We start from the raw sequence: 12,163 nt of genomic DNA, 5'->3' as shown, positions 1-12,163 counted from the left end.
CCCTTCCAGGTAATTCTTACACCTACCTGGATATCCTGGGGACAAAGACCCCTGTCCCTCAAGCCACACAGAGAAAGAGGCTCTGGCAGAGCCTGAAGAGGGGCCCAAGCCTGCAGCTGAACAGGTGGCGAGGCTCTTGCCTCACCTCCATCACATCCGTCTCCCATCTGTCCCACTCCACAGACACCGCACCAGCTCCTTAGTCTGGCCCTCAAGAGATCCCAATGGGGCTGCCCCTATGGTTTCTTGTTGCTTTTTAGGATAACTGCCAACCCCCTTTGTTCCACATAAGCAGACACATGGAGGTAGACTGAACAGCCTGTGTTTGCCCAGGATGAAAGTTCTGAGGAGGTATTTGGGGCCCAGGCAGAGCGGACAGAAAGGGACACCTGGGGGAGCAGGCAGGGCTTTTGAGGTCCATCCCTCGTCCATCCACCCCAGGGGAAATGTTGCATGCATTGAGAGTGGAGGCAGGCAGCACAGCCCTCACCCCAACCCTGCCATCCCAGCTGCCTTTCCTCCCCGGACTCCCAGAGCAAGGCCATGCTTGGGATCGGGGTTCCAGCCTCCCTTCTGGTGGAGACGAGGAGTCTGTGAGCAGGGGTGAGGCGGGAGGAGGAGCAACCTCCTGGAGCGAGGGCAGGAAAAACATGGGAGGTCAGAAGCAGCAGAACAGAGAGGACATGTTGTGGGAACCCTCCCAGTCTTCTCGGATGCTGCGGTCCCCCAGTCTCTGTCTCAGGGGTGAGAGGAGCTGTCAGTCTTGAGGCCAGTCACTGGACCAGGAGATGCTGACTCTGTCCTCCAGACGGGAAGTGAGGAGAAGCAGCAGGTTTGGGAGGGAAGGAGCTGAGTCTGTGGCTGATTATGCTGAGTCTGAGCACCCGAGGGTTGCTCAGAACGGATGTGATGATGACAGTTGACTTTTGGCCACAACCTGAGGGGTAACCCTGAGGTCGTCGACCCTTGAGCACTCTGACTCCCATTTGCAAGGTGCCTCTGCAGCTCGCCCTCTGTCCTGCGCCTCTTTTCTGACCATTTTCTCCCAGCCCCGCTCCAGCCCCGCTCCACCCCCGCTGAACGCTGGCTCCACCCTGGTGTCCTCAGCTCCCTGGGGCCACTGGGCCCCCCAACCACACCCCGAAGCACCCCTGCCTCTCCTTGGGTTGCACCCTCCATTACCACATCGCCCCACTTTATCTCTTCAACACCTTATCATTAGCTGACATGATCTTGTTTTTTTTTCTCCCCCGTTCATTTGTTTGTATATTATCTGTTCACTTGTATTGTTCTATCTCATTTTTTTATTTTTTATTTTTAGCTGACATAATCTTGTTAACTCATATCCTGCCTCCCTCCCTAGAAAATAAGTTCCTTAAAAGCAAAGACCCTGTCAGCCTTTTCAAAGTCCCTGGCACACGGAAGGTACTCAGTTATATTTAATAAAGGAATTCCAGCAGGTTGGACCCTCCATTCCAACTTCGCTTGTCCCCTCTATATCCCTGCTGGCTCTTTCCTAGCAGCATTTAACATGCTTAAGTCTCTCCTCTCTTAGGAAAAGAAAAAAAAAAGGACTCTCTCAGACCTATACCCTCCACAGCTACTACTCCTACTTCTTTCTTCCCTGTCCCAGCCAAGCTTCTCCAGTTCTCTGCACTTGGCTGCCTTTTACTTCCTCATCTTTCACTCACTCCTCCACCCTATCCAGTCTGGCTCCTGCCCAGATCACCCCTCCTTGAAGTCAAATCAGCAGCACTCCTCTTGAGACATGCTCGTTCCTTGGCTCATATGACAATGAATTTCTCAGCTTAAATGTCACTTCCTCCAGGAAGCATTCCCTGATACACTCACACATACCTACATCCCAAGCCAGATCAGGTCTCGCTTGGTTTATTCTCATAATACCCAGGGCTTCTGCTTTATTGCATTTCTAACTAAGGTTTTTGTGTAATTATGCATTTGATGTCTGTTTGCACCATTGATGCAGGGACAATTTCTGATTGGTTACCCTGAGCCTACTAAGGGAGGAAGTCAATATATTTTTGGGATGGATAAAGGGAGGGTTGAAGAGGTTAGGGGGATAGGGAAAGTGCATGGATGAGGATCTGCAGACCAGGAGAAAGCTTTAGATTGAATATAAACTGGGTGTTATTTGTCCTTATGGGCACTAATCAAGAGCATGGCAATAAATAAAATGCAAAAAGGGCCGAGGGTCAGGGACTCACTGGTAAATTCCCTGTTGGGGAGGAAAGGAAGAAGTAATCAGGAGGGGCCAAAAAAGGTTCACTAATAACAAGTCACCCATTCTTACATTCAACAAGCCTTCACTGGGTACCCACTGACTACCAGGCACCATGCCGGGTGTTGGGCATACAAGTGCAAACCCCACACAGCCCTGACCCCAATTGCCTCACCAGCCTAAGGCTGCTCAGGGACACCACTCCAAGTCTATGTGTGGGAAACTTGGGAGTGTCCAGCCAAGGCCAGCTAGCAGGAGAAATGTGGACTGCAGAGAGATCTGGTTGGGAAGCTCATGACTTGATTATGTGTCGGTCTCTTAAGGGTGCAGTGGATCAGGTTGCCTGGGCAGGTATCTGGAATGACAAAGCCAAGGGCTCTTTTCCTTGGCCCCAATCTGTTCCAGAGATTTATTGGTGACTTGGAAGAAGCTGGAGAAGTCTAGTGCTCAGACTTGTAGCAACACAAGCTGGGAGGAAGAGCAGAAAGTGGGCCACAGAGATAGGATCCAAAAGACTCTCAATAAGCTGGAGCCCTTGAGATGACCCTAAAAGATGGTGTCTAACAGGAACAAATGGCAGGTCCTCTGGCTGTGTCCTAAACTCTAATATAACCCCCGGGACAGGAAAGGGAAGGTGAACAGGGACATGACACCTCCTGTAAATGGACAGCAGAGGAGCACAAGTACCTGGATGCTGCTTGTCTTCAAAGTGTTTGTGGTGACCTAGCACAGAGGCTGGTGCCCAGAGGATGTTTAATGAGTGTTCTTGAGATGATTGTACAAATGAGGAAAGTACACTAAGTTTGGAGTCAGGCATGAGGGTTTCAAGTCTTCTCTAACCCCTTATTGATTGGCCTTGGACCAATTAGCCACCCTCTCTGAACTTCAGTACCCCTATGTACAAAATGAAAATAATAATGCCCATTTTCCAAATGACATCATGGTTATCAACTCCACAGCCTAACAGATGTTGGATTCTATTATTAAGACACAGTGCCTGCGTCCAAGTGCATACAGAACAAAGAACTCTTTCAACATAGCATGACAGGGTTGTAAGAGAAGCACGATTACCCCAGCCTTGGACGAGTGGGCAGCCTTGAGGTAGAGAGCTGTGGAAGGCATTCCAGGCACAGCAAGCACAGTCAGCAAAGGGCATGGAGGTGGGAGGTGCACACAGGGTTCAGAGCACAGCCTGCAGCCACGTGGCCAGATGCCGGCACTCGGGAAGGGGAGATAAGACCAAAGTGGGCAGCAGCAGGGTCAGGTCAAGCATGGCTTGTGGGTCAGAGCAAGAGGTCTGGACGTGGCACAAGTGATACTAAAAACTAAGTATGATCAGATCTGCATGTAGAAAGGTCACCTAAATGCCATATGAAGAATCATTGACGATCAGTCTGGAGGCAGGGGAGGCCAGGTAAGAAGCTGAAGCAGTGAACCCGGTGAGAAGGGAAAAGGCCATGAAAACAAGCAATGGTCACATGACTTTGAAGGGCTTCAAGCCAGTAGACTGGAGGTCAGGAGGGAAACAGGTGGCTTAGACTAGAGTGTAGTGAGGGACATGAAATGCAGTAGACACTTACTTGCCTCGTGACCGTTCCCCCTCCCATCAGCAGCATTCAGCCCCCTTGTGTATCCTTTTCCCTAGCCCCAAGTGCCAGGGGAGCAGATGTATTTGTGTCACTGTCCACCTCCCCCACAGCCCAGGAGCCCGTCAAGGATGGGAGCCAAGCTTGGTTCAGGTCGGTCTCCAGCACCGCTCAGCAGCAGGCTGGATATGACCATGCTGAGGCTGCAAGGGCTCAATGAATGAGCCGGTGAAGGAACGCAGGAGCGGTGCCTCCACTCCACAGCCTCTATCAGTTGCCAAGAGAGAAATGGGGCAGGAGAGGGAGAAATCTGGGGCAGATGGCAGGTAATTTTATGGAGCAATAAGAGGCAAAATTACAGCAGCAGTTATGAGGAACCAGGGCGAAGTGCAGCATTTACTTGGTTGTCCCAATTTGGGTGTCCCCATGAGGGTTGGGGCTGCACATGTGCCCTGATACTGGCCCCACTGAGGCAGGGACAGCATTGCTAAAGCGTGTGAGCATAGTGGGTGCGGCTACCTCGAGGGGAAGCATGATCACCCTCGCCTTGGATAAGTGGTCGGCCTTGAGGTGGAGAGCTAAGGAGTAGGAAAATCAGGGTGGAGAAGGACGGCTTGGGAAAGCACCTTGCCCAGAAAAGAATTTGAAATAGGCCACGTGGTAGCCGAGGACCTGCCCTGCCTAGAGGGCTCAGGCTCTGGAACATCTTCTACAGCCAGCAGGAGAGCTAGGGCTGGGTCAGAGAAGAGTGAGGGAACTCTCCTAGGTCAAGAAACTGCTAGAGTCTGTCACAGACTAGGCACCCTTCCACCTGCCAGTTGACACAGTCCAGTAAGAGATGAGTTGGCCGACTGGGCAGGGGTGAGGCTGAGCCGACAGCTCATCTCCGTCCCAGCTGTCAATTCCCAGATGGCCCCTCTCTACCTGCGGGCCACGGCTCAGGCTGCAGGCCACTTTCCTCAGATTAGGGAAAATGGAGCTGTCTCCTTATCCTCCTCCAGTCCACTCCTTGCTGAGCCTGTATGAGCCTTCAAGAGCTCCCCACCGCCCTTGAGACAGAATTCAAGTTCCTGACCTGGCTGCCCAGGTCCATCTTGACCTGGCCTCACCTCCATCTCTGCTTCCCCCATGCCTATTCAACATGCTTGCCATTTACCAAGCTCACCTTGGGCCTTTAGGCATACTGCCCTTCTCCCTGGGATGTCCTCATCCCCTATCTCAGCCTCTGGGAGATTCTAGACTCAATACAAGGCCTAGCTCCTTCAGGAAGCCTTCCCAGAGCAATCCAGGCCTTGGCCGGCCCTGCAAGCACTCTACCAGATTGCCTCCCCAGACCTGGGCGTTCCTCTGCCCAACAGCACCAGCTCTGGGCCAGCACTTCAGACTCCCAGCTACACTGTGCCCATCCCTGTGCTGGCCACAGAGGACAAAGCTGTAGCAATGGGGTCCCTGCCACTGAGGAGAATCAGTGTGCTACGGGATATACCCACCCACAGATGCCCACCACACAGGGCAGACTAGGAGGAAACAGCCCACACATTCCAGGACTGAGGAGGAGGAGGGAAAGCTACCTGGAGAAAGAGAGATCAGAGCTGGGCCTCAAAGGACTGAATGGTGGATGAGCAGAAAGGACATTCTTGGCAGACATCAGGAGCAAAGGAAGGAAGGAGACAAACGGTAGTGTCCAACAAAGGGGGGCTTAGTCTAAGTGAGGGGCAGGGGTGAAGTGCTGGAGGACACAAGCCTGTGTCCATCCTGTGGGTGGTGGACACCAGGGGAGGTTTTGGAGCAGGAAGACTAACATGGCTGGCACCTGGCTCTGGATGGTCAAGCCAGCTCTGTTCTCAACAGGTTCCAGCCCCCTGCACCCTAACGATGGTGCCCAGAAAGAACACAGACGAGGAACTGTTTCTTGACTGTTAGTGGGCTTTGGCCCATGTCATACCCATTGGCTGCCACATGGGGGTTGGGAGATCAGGGCAGAGGGGACCAGAGGGAAAGCAGGGTCCAGACTCGGGGGTCTGCACTTCTTGCAGCATTTGAGGGAGAGCACATGGAAGCCTCTGCCCCATGCTGAACATCTCGCAGGGTGACAGTTGTGCCCTGACTAGGCTGGGCCACAGAGCACGGGGGTCTCAGGTCCTCCAGAGCCGGCCCGACTGGGCCGTCAAGACGGATGCTTCTCAGGGGTCATCAGCTGCTCCACCTCCCGCATGAAGCGCAGACACAACTCCTCCTGCCAGGGCAGAGCCACGCACTGAACAGCCACAGGCAGGCCCACACTGTTCTTCGTGGCCTGCAGGGGACACAGGCATCAGGATGGGAGGTAGCAAGGCGGGACTCCACCCCAGGGCCAGGAAGCTCCTCAGCTGAAGAGGAGAGGCAGCAAAGCAGGTCTTTCGGGTCTCGCTTTAAGAAAGGATGGTGAGCACTGCCAGCGCTGACACTGTTTGCTCCACAGAAGCTAGAGCTGGGGCAGGGGTGAGCTCAGAGGAGGGGACCCCGGGCCAGTCCTCACCTTCCTCAGCACCTTGTCCCAGATATCCCCAAAGCAGCCCCGGTAATGTTCCATCTGGGCCTCGTCCTCCACGGTCACTGTGGTGACAGGCACCACCCCCGCAGGGAAGTCCAGGCAGTTGTAGAGCACAGTGTAGCTGATAGCCCCTGGAACACATCACAGGTGGGGCCCTGGGACTTCAGTGCCGACTGTCATCTCTGGGCCTCAGTCTCCTACTCCGTGAAATGGCACCCTGCTTCCCCAGCCAGGGAAAGGCTCTCCCAGGGCTGAGGTTTGAGTGACAAACCCCAGGAATCCAGATTTCAGGGCAGGGCTGGACATCCGCTGGTGTTTTTGCTCATGTAGTTTCCCCCACCTAGAATGTTGTTCCTCTTTTCTTGGCTTATTTAAATCCCATCTGGACTTCAAACACCACCTCCCAAAACTACAGACCCTGTAACTCAAGATCCCTAACTTGAACAGTGCTGATGACAGTGAGCTCATTCCCTCCCAGGGCATCCCACGAGCCTCCCATCTCTCCAGAGAAGCAGACTGTGAGCCCCCTGAAGGCAGTACTTCCCAGCAGCACTGCCGAGCACACAGCTGAATGCATATAAGAGAAGGGACAGGCGGCGAGTATCAGAAAGCCTTACCTGTGGCCTTGCCTGCGGCATTCAAGTCCAAAGCAGGGCCCAGCATGGGGGCCAGCACTACATCCAGGTTCAGTGTTCTCCACTGAGCAATCATGGTGTTGCGGTACACCTGGGGAGGACACCAACACAGCAGGGGACGACTCAGACCCAGCCCACCCAAGACTCTCCAGTGCAGACTATAGCTGGGTTGGCTCTAGCCCCAGCACCTGCCATTGGATCTGAACTGAACCCCAGTAGGATGGAAGTACTCCAGGCAGGCAGGCAGTGGCTGCTTCTCAGGGGGCTTCACCTCCCACATTGACCATAGACACGACTATCCCTGCCAAGGCAAAGTCACACACTGCATGGTCACAGGCAAAGAAGCATCCAGGACAGGAGTCCCAGGCTGACCCAGTCCTCAAGGATGTGCATCTGGTCAAATGAGGGTCAGAGAGCAGGACCCAAGCAGTAGGCCAGGGAGTGGAAGAGAGAATGACAGGTGACTCCAGGAGACCAGTGGGAGCAGTGGCTAAGAGACCCTGCTGGCTTGTGCCTTGCCAACTATACTCCCCCCCAGGTCCCCACCCTACTTTAGTCTAGGGGCTCTGGCCTCACCTCGATTTCATGCTGCAGTTCCCACAGTTTTCCAGCCGACCTGGACAGAGGGAGTGAGGTCACCAGCCATGATGGTCACAGCCATGGAGATTAGCAACATCAGACCCCTACTCCTAACACTTCTAGATCTCACTCCTCCATGGGCCTCTCAGCCCTATGGGAGCTCTGAGAGGGCAGAGTTCACACCCCTACTGTCCAGATGAGAAAATCAGGCCCCAAAAGGGACTTAGGCTGGGTTACTTAGTGACTCCACAGTAGAGCCAGGACTAGACCAGGACTGATTCCTTGCTATCCTTAGGACACAGGAAAGGTGAGAGCTGTCAAAGTCCTGAATGTCTGGTGGTGAGAGGAGGAGTGAGTCTACAGGATGTCAGGGCCTGAAATGGAGTGGGATATGCCCTGCCTTTCCAGCCTGAGCCACCAAGGGGCAGGTAGGATCAGGTACAGCTCAGTTTCAATCTCTAAGAGCAGCATCTCTCCCAGGTTTCCTGTGTCCAGCATCCCTACGCCCCCAGCCCAGGCCAGCTCCTTCCTGGTCCTTTCCACCCTTGCCCCAGCCAGGCTAACCTCCTCCCCACCATCCTCTCTCATCTGTTAACCCTCAGGCCCTTGCTCTCCAGCCACACCTGGACACTGCTAAGGCAATTTCAAAGTCCCACCTGAAGGTCACAGAGCTTGCCCTCCTGCCTGGGCCGACTATAGCCTCAGAAGCTACTTCTGAGTCTTTTCTCATCAGAAATCACCTGAACCCAGACCCAGGTTGGGGAAAGACAGAGGCAGGCATCTGGGCACAGAAAATATTCTCACCGAGACTTCAGGTTGCTGAGAAAGGATGCCAGCCTTGGGAGCTGCATGAAGACAGACACGGGGTCAATGAATCAGCTTTGGGCCAAGGGCTGGCACTCATCTTCAGGTCAAGCCACCCATGCCTCATCCCTCCATGCCGGCACCCCTTTTGGCATGCAGGTTGAAGGAAAATGGCAGGGGACAGGGGAAGGAGAGCAGTCTGGGTGGGGGCTGGAGAGAAGGAGAGGCAGGAAAGAGCCAGAGGCCATAGGGCACCATGGGGTAGGAGGCCCCTGGAGGCTCCCTCCCAACCCACCCCAGTCCCTCCACTCCTTGTGTCCTCACCAGGGGCTTCAGTAGGAAGGCCAGCAGTCCTTTAAGCCAACTAGGCAGCTTCAGAATTAAGATCAGGTCCCCCAAGCAGGGATCTACGAAATCATCTTTGCTGGGAGACAAAAGGCCCATCCAGGCACCCCCATGCTGGCACCCCTCCTGATTATCCAGGCCCACAGCCACCCCCGTTCTTTACACAGTGACCCTGTCTACCTCCCTCCTCACGAAACTCCTGTAACTACTGCTCTCCAATCTCTTCATCTGCCTTCTCTCAAACATGACGTTTGTTTCTGCCGATCCTTCAGGATGTCTGGGCTTCACCCCACACCACTGGAATTCCCCAAGGCAGGACTCAGTGCCTCCCTCTCTGGCAAATCCAGCTCAGAGCAATAAGGATTGAGAGCAACCTCTCCCTACTGACACTGATGCCAGCCTGGAGGCACGAGCGGGGTGGTCCAGGGTGAGCTGCCATCAAGCAAGTCTCTGAAGCTGTCTCTGGCTCAAGATCTCAGGGAAAGGTCTCAGGCAGCTGACCCTGGGGCCTCATTCCCAGGGCCAGAATGAGAGGTAGCCCTTTCTGCTGAAGCCCAGACCATACTCGGCTGCTGGGAGAGGGGGAGGAGCATGACAGACTGGGCCCTTGACTGAGCAGGGGCCGAGCTTCCCCATAGGAAGGTGAGGCAGAGGAAGTGAGTTTAAGGTATGGGGGACACCAGTCCAGGCAGCCCAGGCACGTCTCCAGGAGGCACCTTCAGGGCTTGTCCTCTGCCCCTGCCAAGGACTGAAAACAGTCAAGAGGAACAAGCTTCTTATACCATGAGCTCTGCAAAGTCCTTTAAAGTGAGTCTGGTCTAACTCACCCACTTTACAGAAGAGAAAACTGAGGTCCCACTCAAAAGGAAGACTTGGCTTAAGTCAGACAGAGCCTGGAGTTACAACATGATGTCCAGACCCCTACCCTCCTGCCTTGATCCTGCCCTTGTCTCTAATCTTTCCCAGATAGGCAACTCCTCTGCCCACCTCCTACCTCACAAGCTCAGCTCAGGGCCAGGCATGGATGCCTAATCCAGCCTCCCCTGGACTGGCACATTTCCAAAGTCTCCCTGGCAAGGTATCTGCAGGCTCAACTTGTACAGTCAGAGGGCGAGGTCCCTGCCCAGAATGTTCAGACCTTCACTGTATTCAGCTGAAGCCCATCCTGGGGGTAACAGTGCCCAGCTGCCCTCCCTGGGTCTGCCCATTTTTCTAATCCCACCACAGACCCTGAAGCCCAACATCACTCACAAGTTCTGTAGGAAGCTGTGGCCACCGTCACTGAACAGCCCACCTGTTGACAGGGTCTCCAGAGCATAGGGAATGTTGCTTGGCAAGAAAGGAACCAGCTGCAGGGATTGAGGGGTGTGAGGCCACCAGACCTAACAGTCCCTGGCTCCCATGACCCCTGTGCTGCCCTGAGGGTGGACCAACTCTGCCCGTGTAGTAACTCTTACTAGAGCCACAAAGGCAGTGGTTCCTGGCTGCAACTGTCTGCAAACTCCCTGTGGAGCCACACATAAAGTTGTCTCATATAAGCAGACCAAAACCCACATGACCACCATCCCAGGGCCCCAGGAACCTCTAGACACCTGTGCACCATTGTTCCTGGTTGGCTACGCCCCCCAAATGCAGCTCACACGTTGCCTGGCACAGGACTGAATTCTCCGGCTCCAATACTCCTGGCCGGCCCTCTATATATTCGTCCCACAGGGCCACAGTTCTCATCTCCAAACACAAAACAATCAGGGTGCCAAGCTACCAGGAAGGGAATCACCATGGGTACCAGGAAGGCTTCCCAGGAGGAGAGGAGATGCCAGGAATCCCGGGTAACTGCAGCCATACCGTGTGGCCAGCAGCCTCAAGGCTCTTCTTGGTCTCCAGCAGGGCCCGCTTCATGGCTGGAGTGGGCATGGTATAGTTGTCAGTCTCATAGTACCCCACACGCAGAGGCAGAGAGCTTCTGTAGACCTGGGGGCAAAACACAGGGGTCAGGGTCAAGTTAGGAGAGGACAGCCTTACGCAGAGCTCCTAGAGATAGAAAAGCCACTCAGGCCCAGACACAGCTGTGAGGCTGCAGCCTGGATCCCTCTGGCACCGTTTCCCCTGAAAACTGATCACCAACGAGGCCAGCCCCTTCTGCTTCTGAGCCTCTCACAAAAAACCTTCACAACAATTCAGAGGTGGGTGGAGCAAGGATGAGGATTCCCACTGGTCATACAAGAAAACTGAAGCTTGAGATCTAGATAGGGAGACTAAGGCCCAGAGTGGGGCTGGGACTTACCCAACACCACCCAAGCAGAATGACAAGGTTAGGTCTGAAGCCCAGGCATCCTGTCTCCTGAGCCAAGGCTCTCCACTACCTGTGCTGGCTCCCATGACAAACTTCCAGACCCAGAACAGGGATCTCCTCTCCTCCTCTCAGGAAGTGGTTCCTGGCTGCAACTGTCTGAACACCAAGGTGCACTTAGAACATCTGCCTCTGCTGTGAAGGGGGAGCTCATCCCACCCAGCCCAGATCTGCCCACCTGCCCCACTCCCAAGAAACACCAAGGCCCACTCTCCTGTCCATGGACCCTTAGCCCTTCCAAGGCAACACTGGCTGGGGTAAGGGCAAGAGGTCTGAACAGGAGAGAGAAATGCTGGACTGCTGAGAAAAGGACCTGACATCACACGACTGTCTACCTTAATGTGACTTCATGACTCCACTGTCTGCATTGATGGAACTTTACTACTCCTGAACACTTTGCACATAAATACAAATAACCTTGTTTTTCATTCTTGAATGACCCACCAACCCTTCAATAGAAAGCATCAAGTGACAGTTTACACTCCCTGACTCTTTGAACCTCTCACCTCAAAATCCACACCTTGCTGTGTTCACTCATCCTCAACTATTATATCATGATCTTTACCAAATCCTAGCCACACCCTCACATTGAAAGGCCTGCCTTAAACCAGACTCCAAAATCTCCACACATATCCCTAGGTTACCCCCCACCCCCTGAGATGCCATTAAGGCTCTGCTGAAGCAGTGCTCTCCCTCCCCCCAGAAGGAACACACTCAGCTTTGTCCCTCCAACAAGCTGTTTTGGTGATATCTGGGGAGCCAGCACTCCACACTGCCCACAGATCCCAGCTCAGCCAGCCTACATACCAAGCCTCCTGCTGGACACTGGCGATACAGACACAAATACGTAAGAAAGGCCACTATTTACTGAGGGTCAAACACAACCGAGGTACAGCAGTTCTCAGACTAGGAAGTGGTTCCTGTCTCCCATCTCTGTGACAGCAGCAGGGGCTGGGGCCTGTTGGAAAGCCTGAGGGTTTCCGCATGCAGCAAGGGCTCCATCTGGTGGCCATCTGTGGACAGTCACTGCTCCTGGCCCCAGATCGCTGGCGGGTGTTTTTTTTTTTTTTTTTTTTTTTTTTTTTTTTTTTT

General features: G+C 54.0%; 1 protein-coding gene across 1 annotated transcript in view; it reads right to left on the bottom strand.

Annotated features, from left to right (window-relative positions):
* Positions 1-2,975: 2,975 nt before the first annotated feature.
* The window catches only part of FAAH (fatty acid amide hydrolase), a 19,206-nt gene continuing 10,018 nt past the window's right edge, over positions 2,976-12,163 (bottom strand). The window contains exons 8-15 of the mRNA XM_008566447.1: positions 10,567-10,692; positions 9,973-10,070; positions 8,701-8,800; positions 8,377-8,417; positions 7,570-7,609; positions 6,976-7,084; positions 6,344-6,489; positions 2,976-6,121 (exon numbers count right to left, since the gene is read on the bottom strand). Coding sequence (XP_008564669.1) covers positions 5,993-6,121; positions 6,344-6,489; positions 6,976-7,084; positions 7,570-7,609; positions 8,377-8,417; positions 8,701-8,800; positions 9,973-10,070; positions 10,567-10,692 — 789 coding nt within the window. The 3' untranslated portion in view covers positions 2,976-5,992. The remainder of the gene's footprint in view (positions 6,122-6,343; positions 6,490-6,975; positions 7,085-7,569; positions 7,610-8,376; positions 8,418-8,700; positions 8,801-9,972; positions 10,071-10,566; positions 10,693-12,163) is intronic.

Source organism: Galeopterus variegatus, unplaced genomic scaffold (genome assembly GCF_000696425.1).
Source record: "Galeopterus variegatus unplaced genomic scaffold, G_variegatus-3.0.2 Scaffold242, whole genome shotgun sequence".
NCBI lineage: Eukaryota > Metazoa > Chordata > Mammalia > Dermoptera > Cynocephalidae > Galeopterus > Galeopterus variegatus.
Note: the sequence above shows the minus strand (reverse complement) of the source record. Positions and strands in the feature narration are given on the sequence as shown.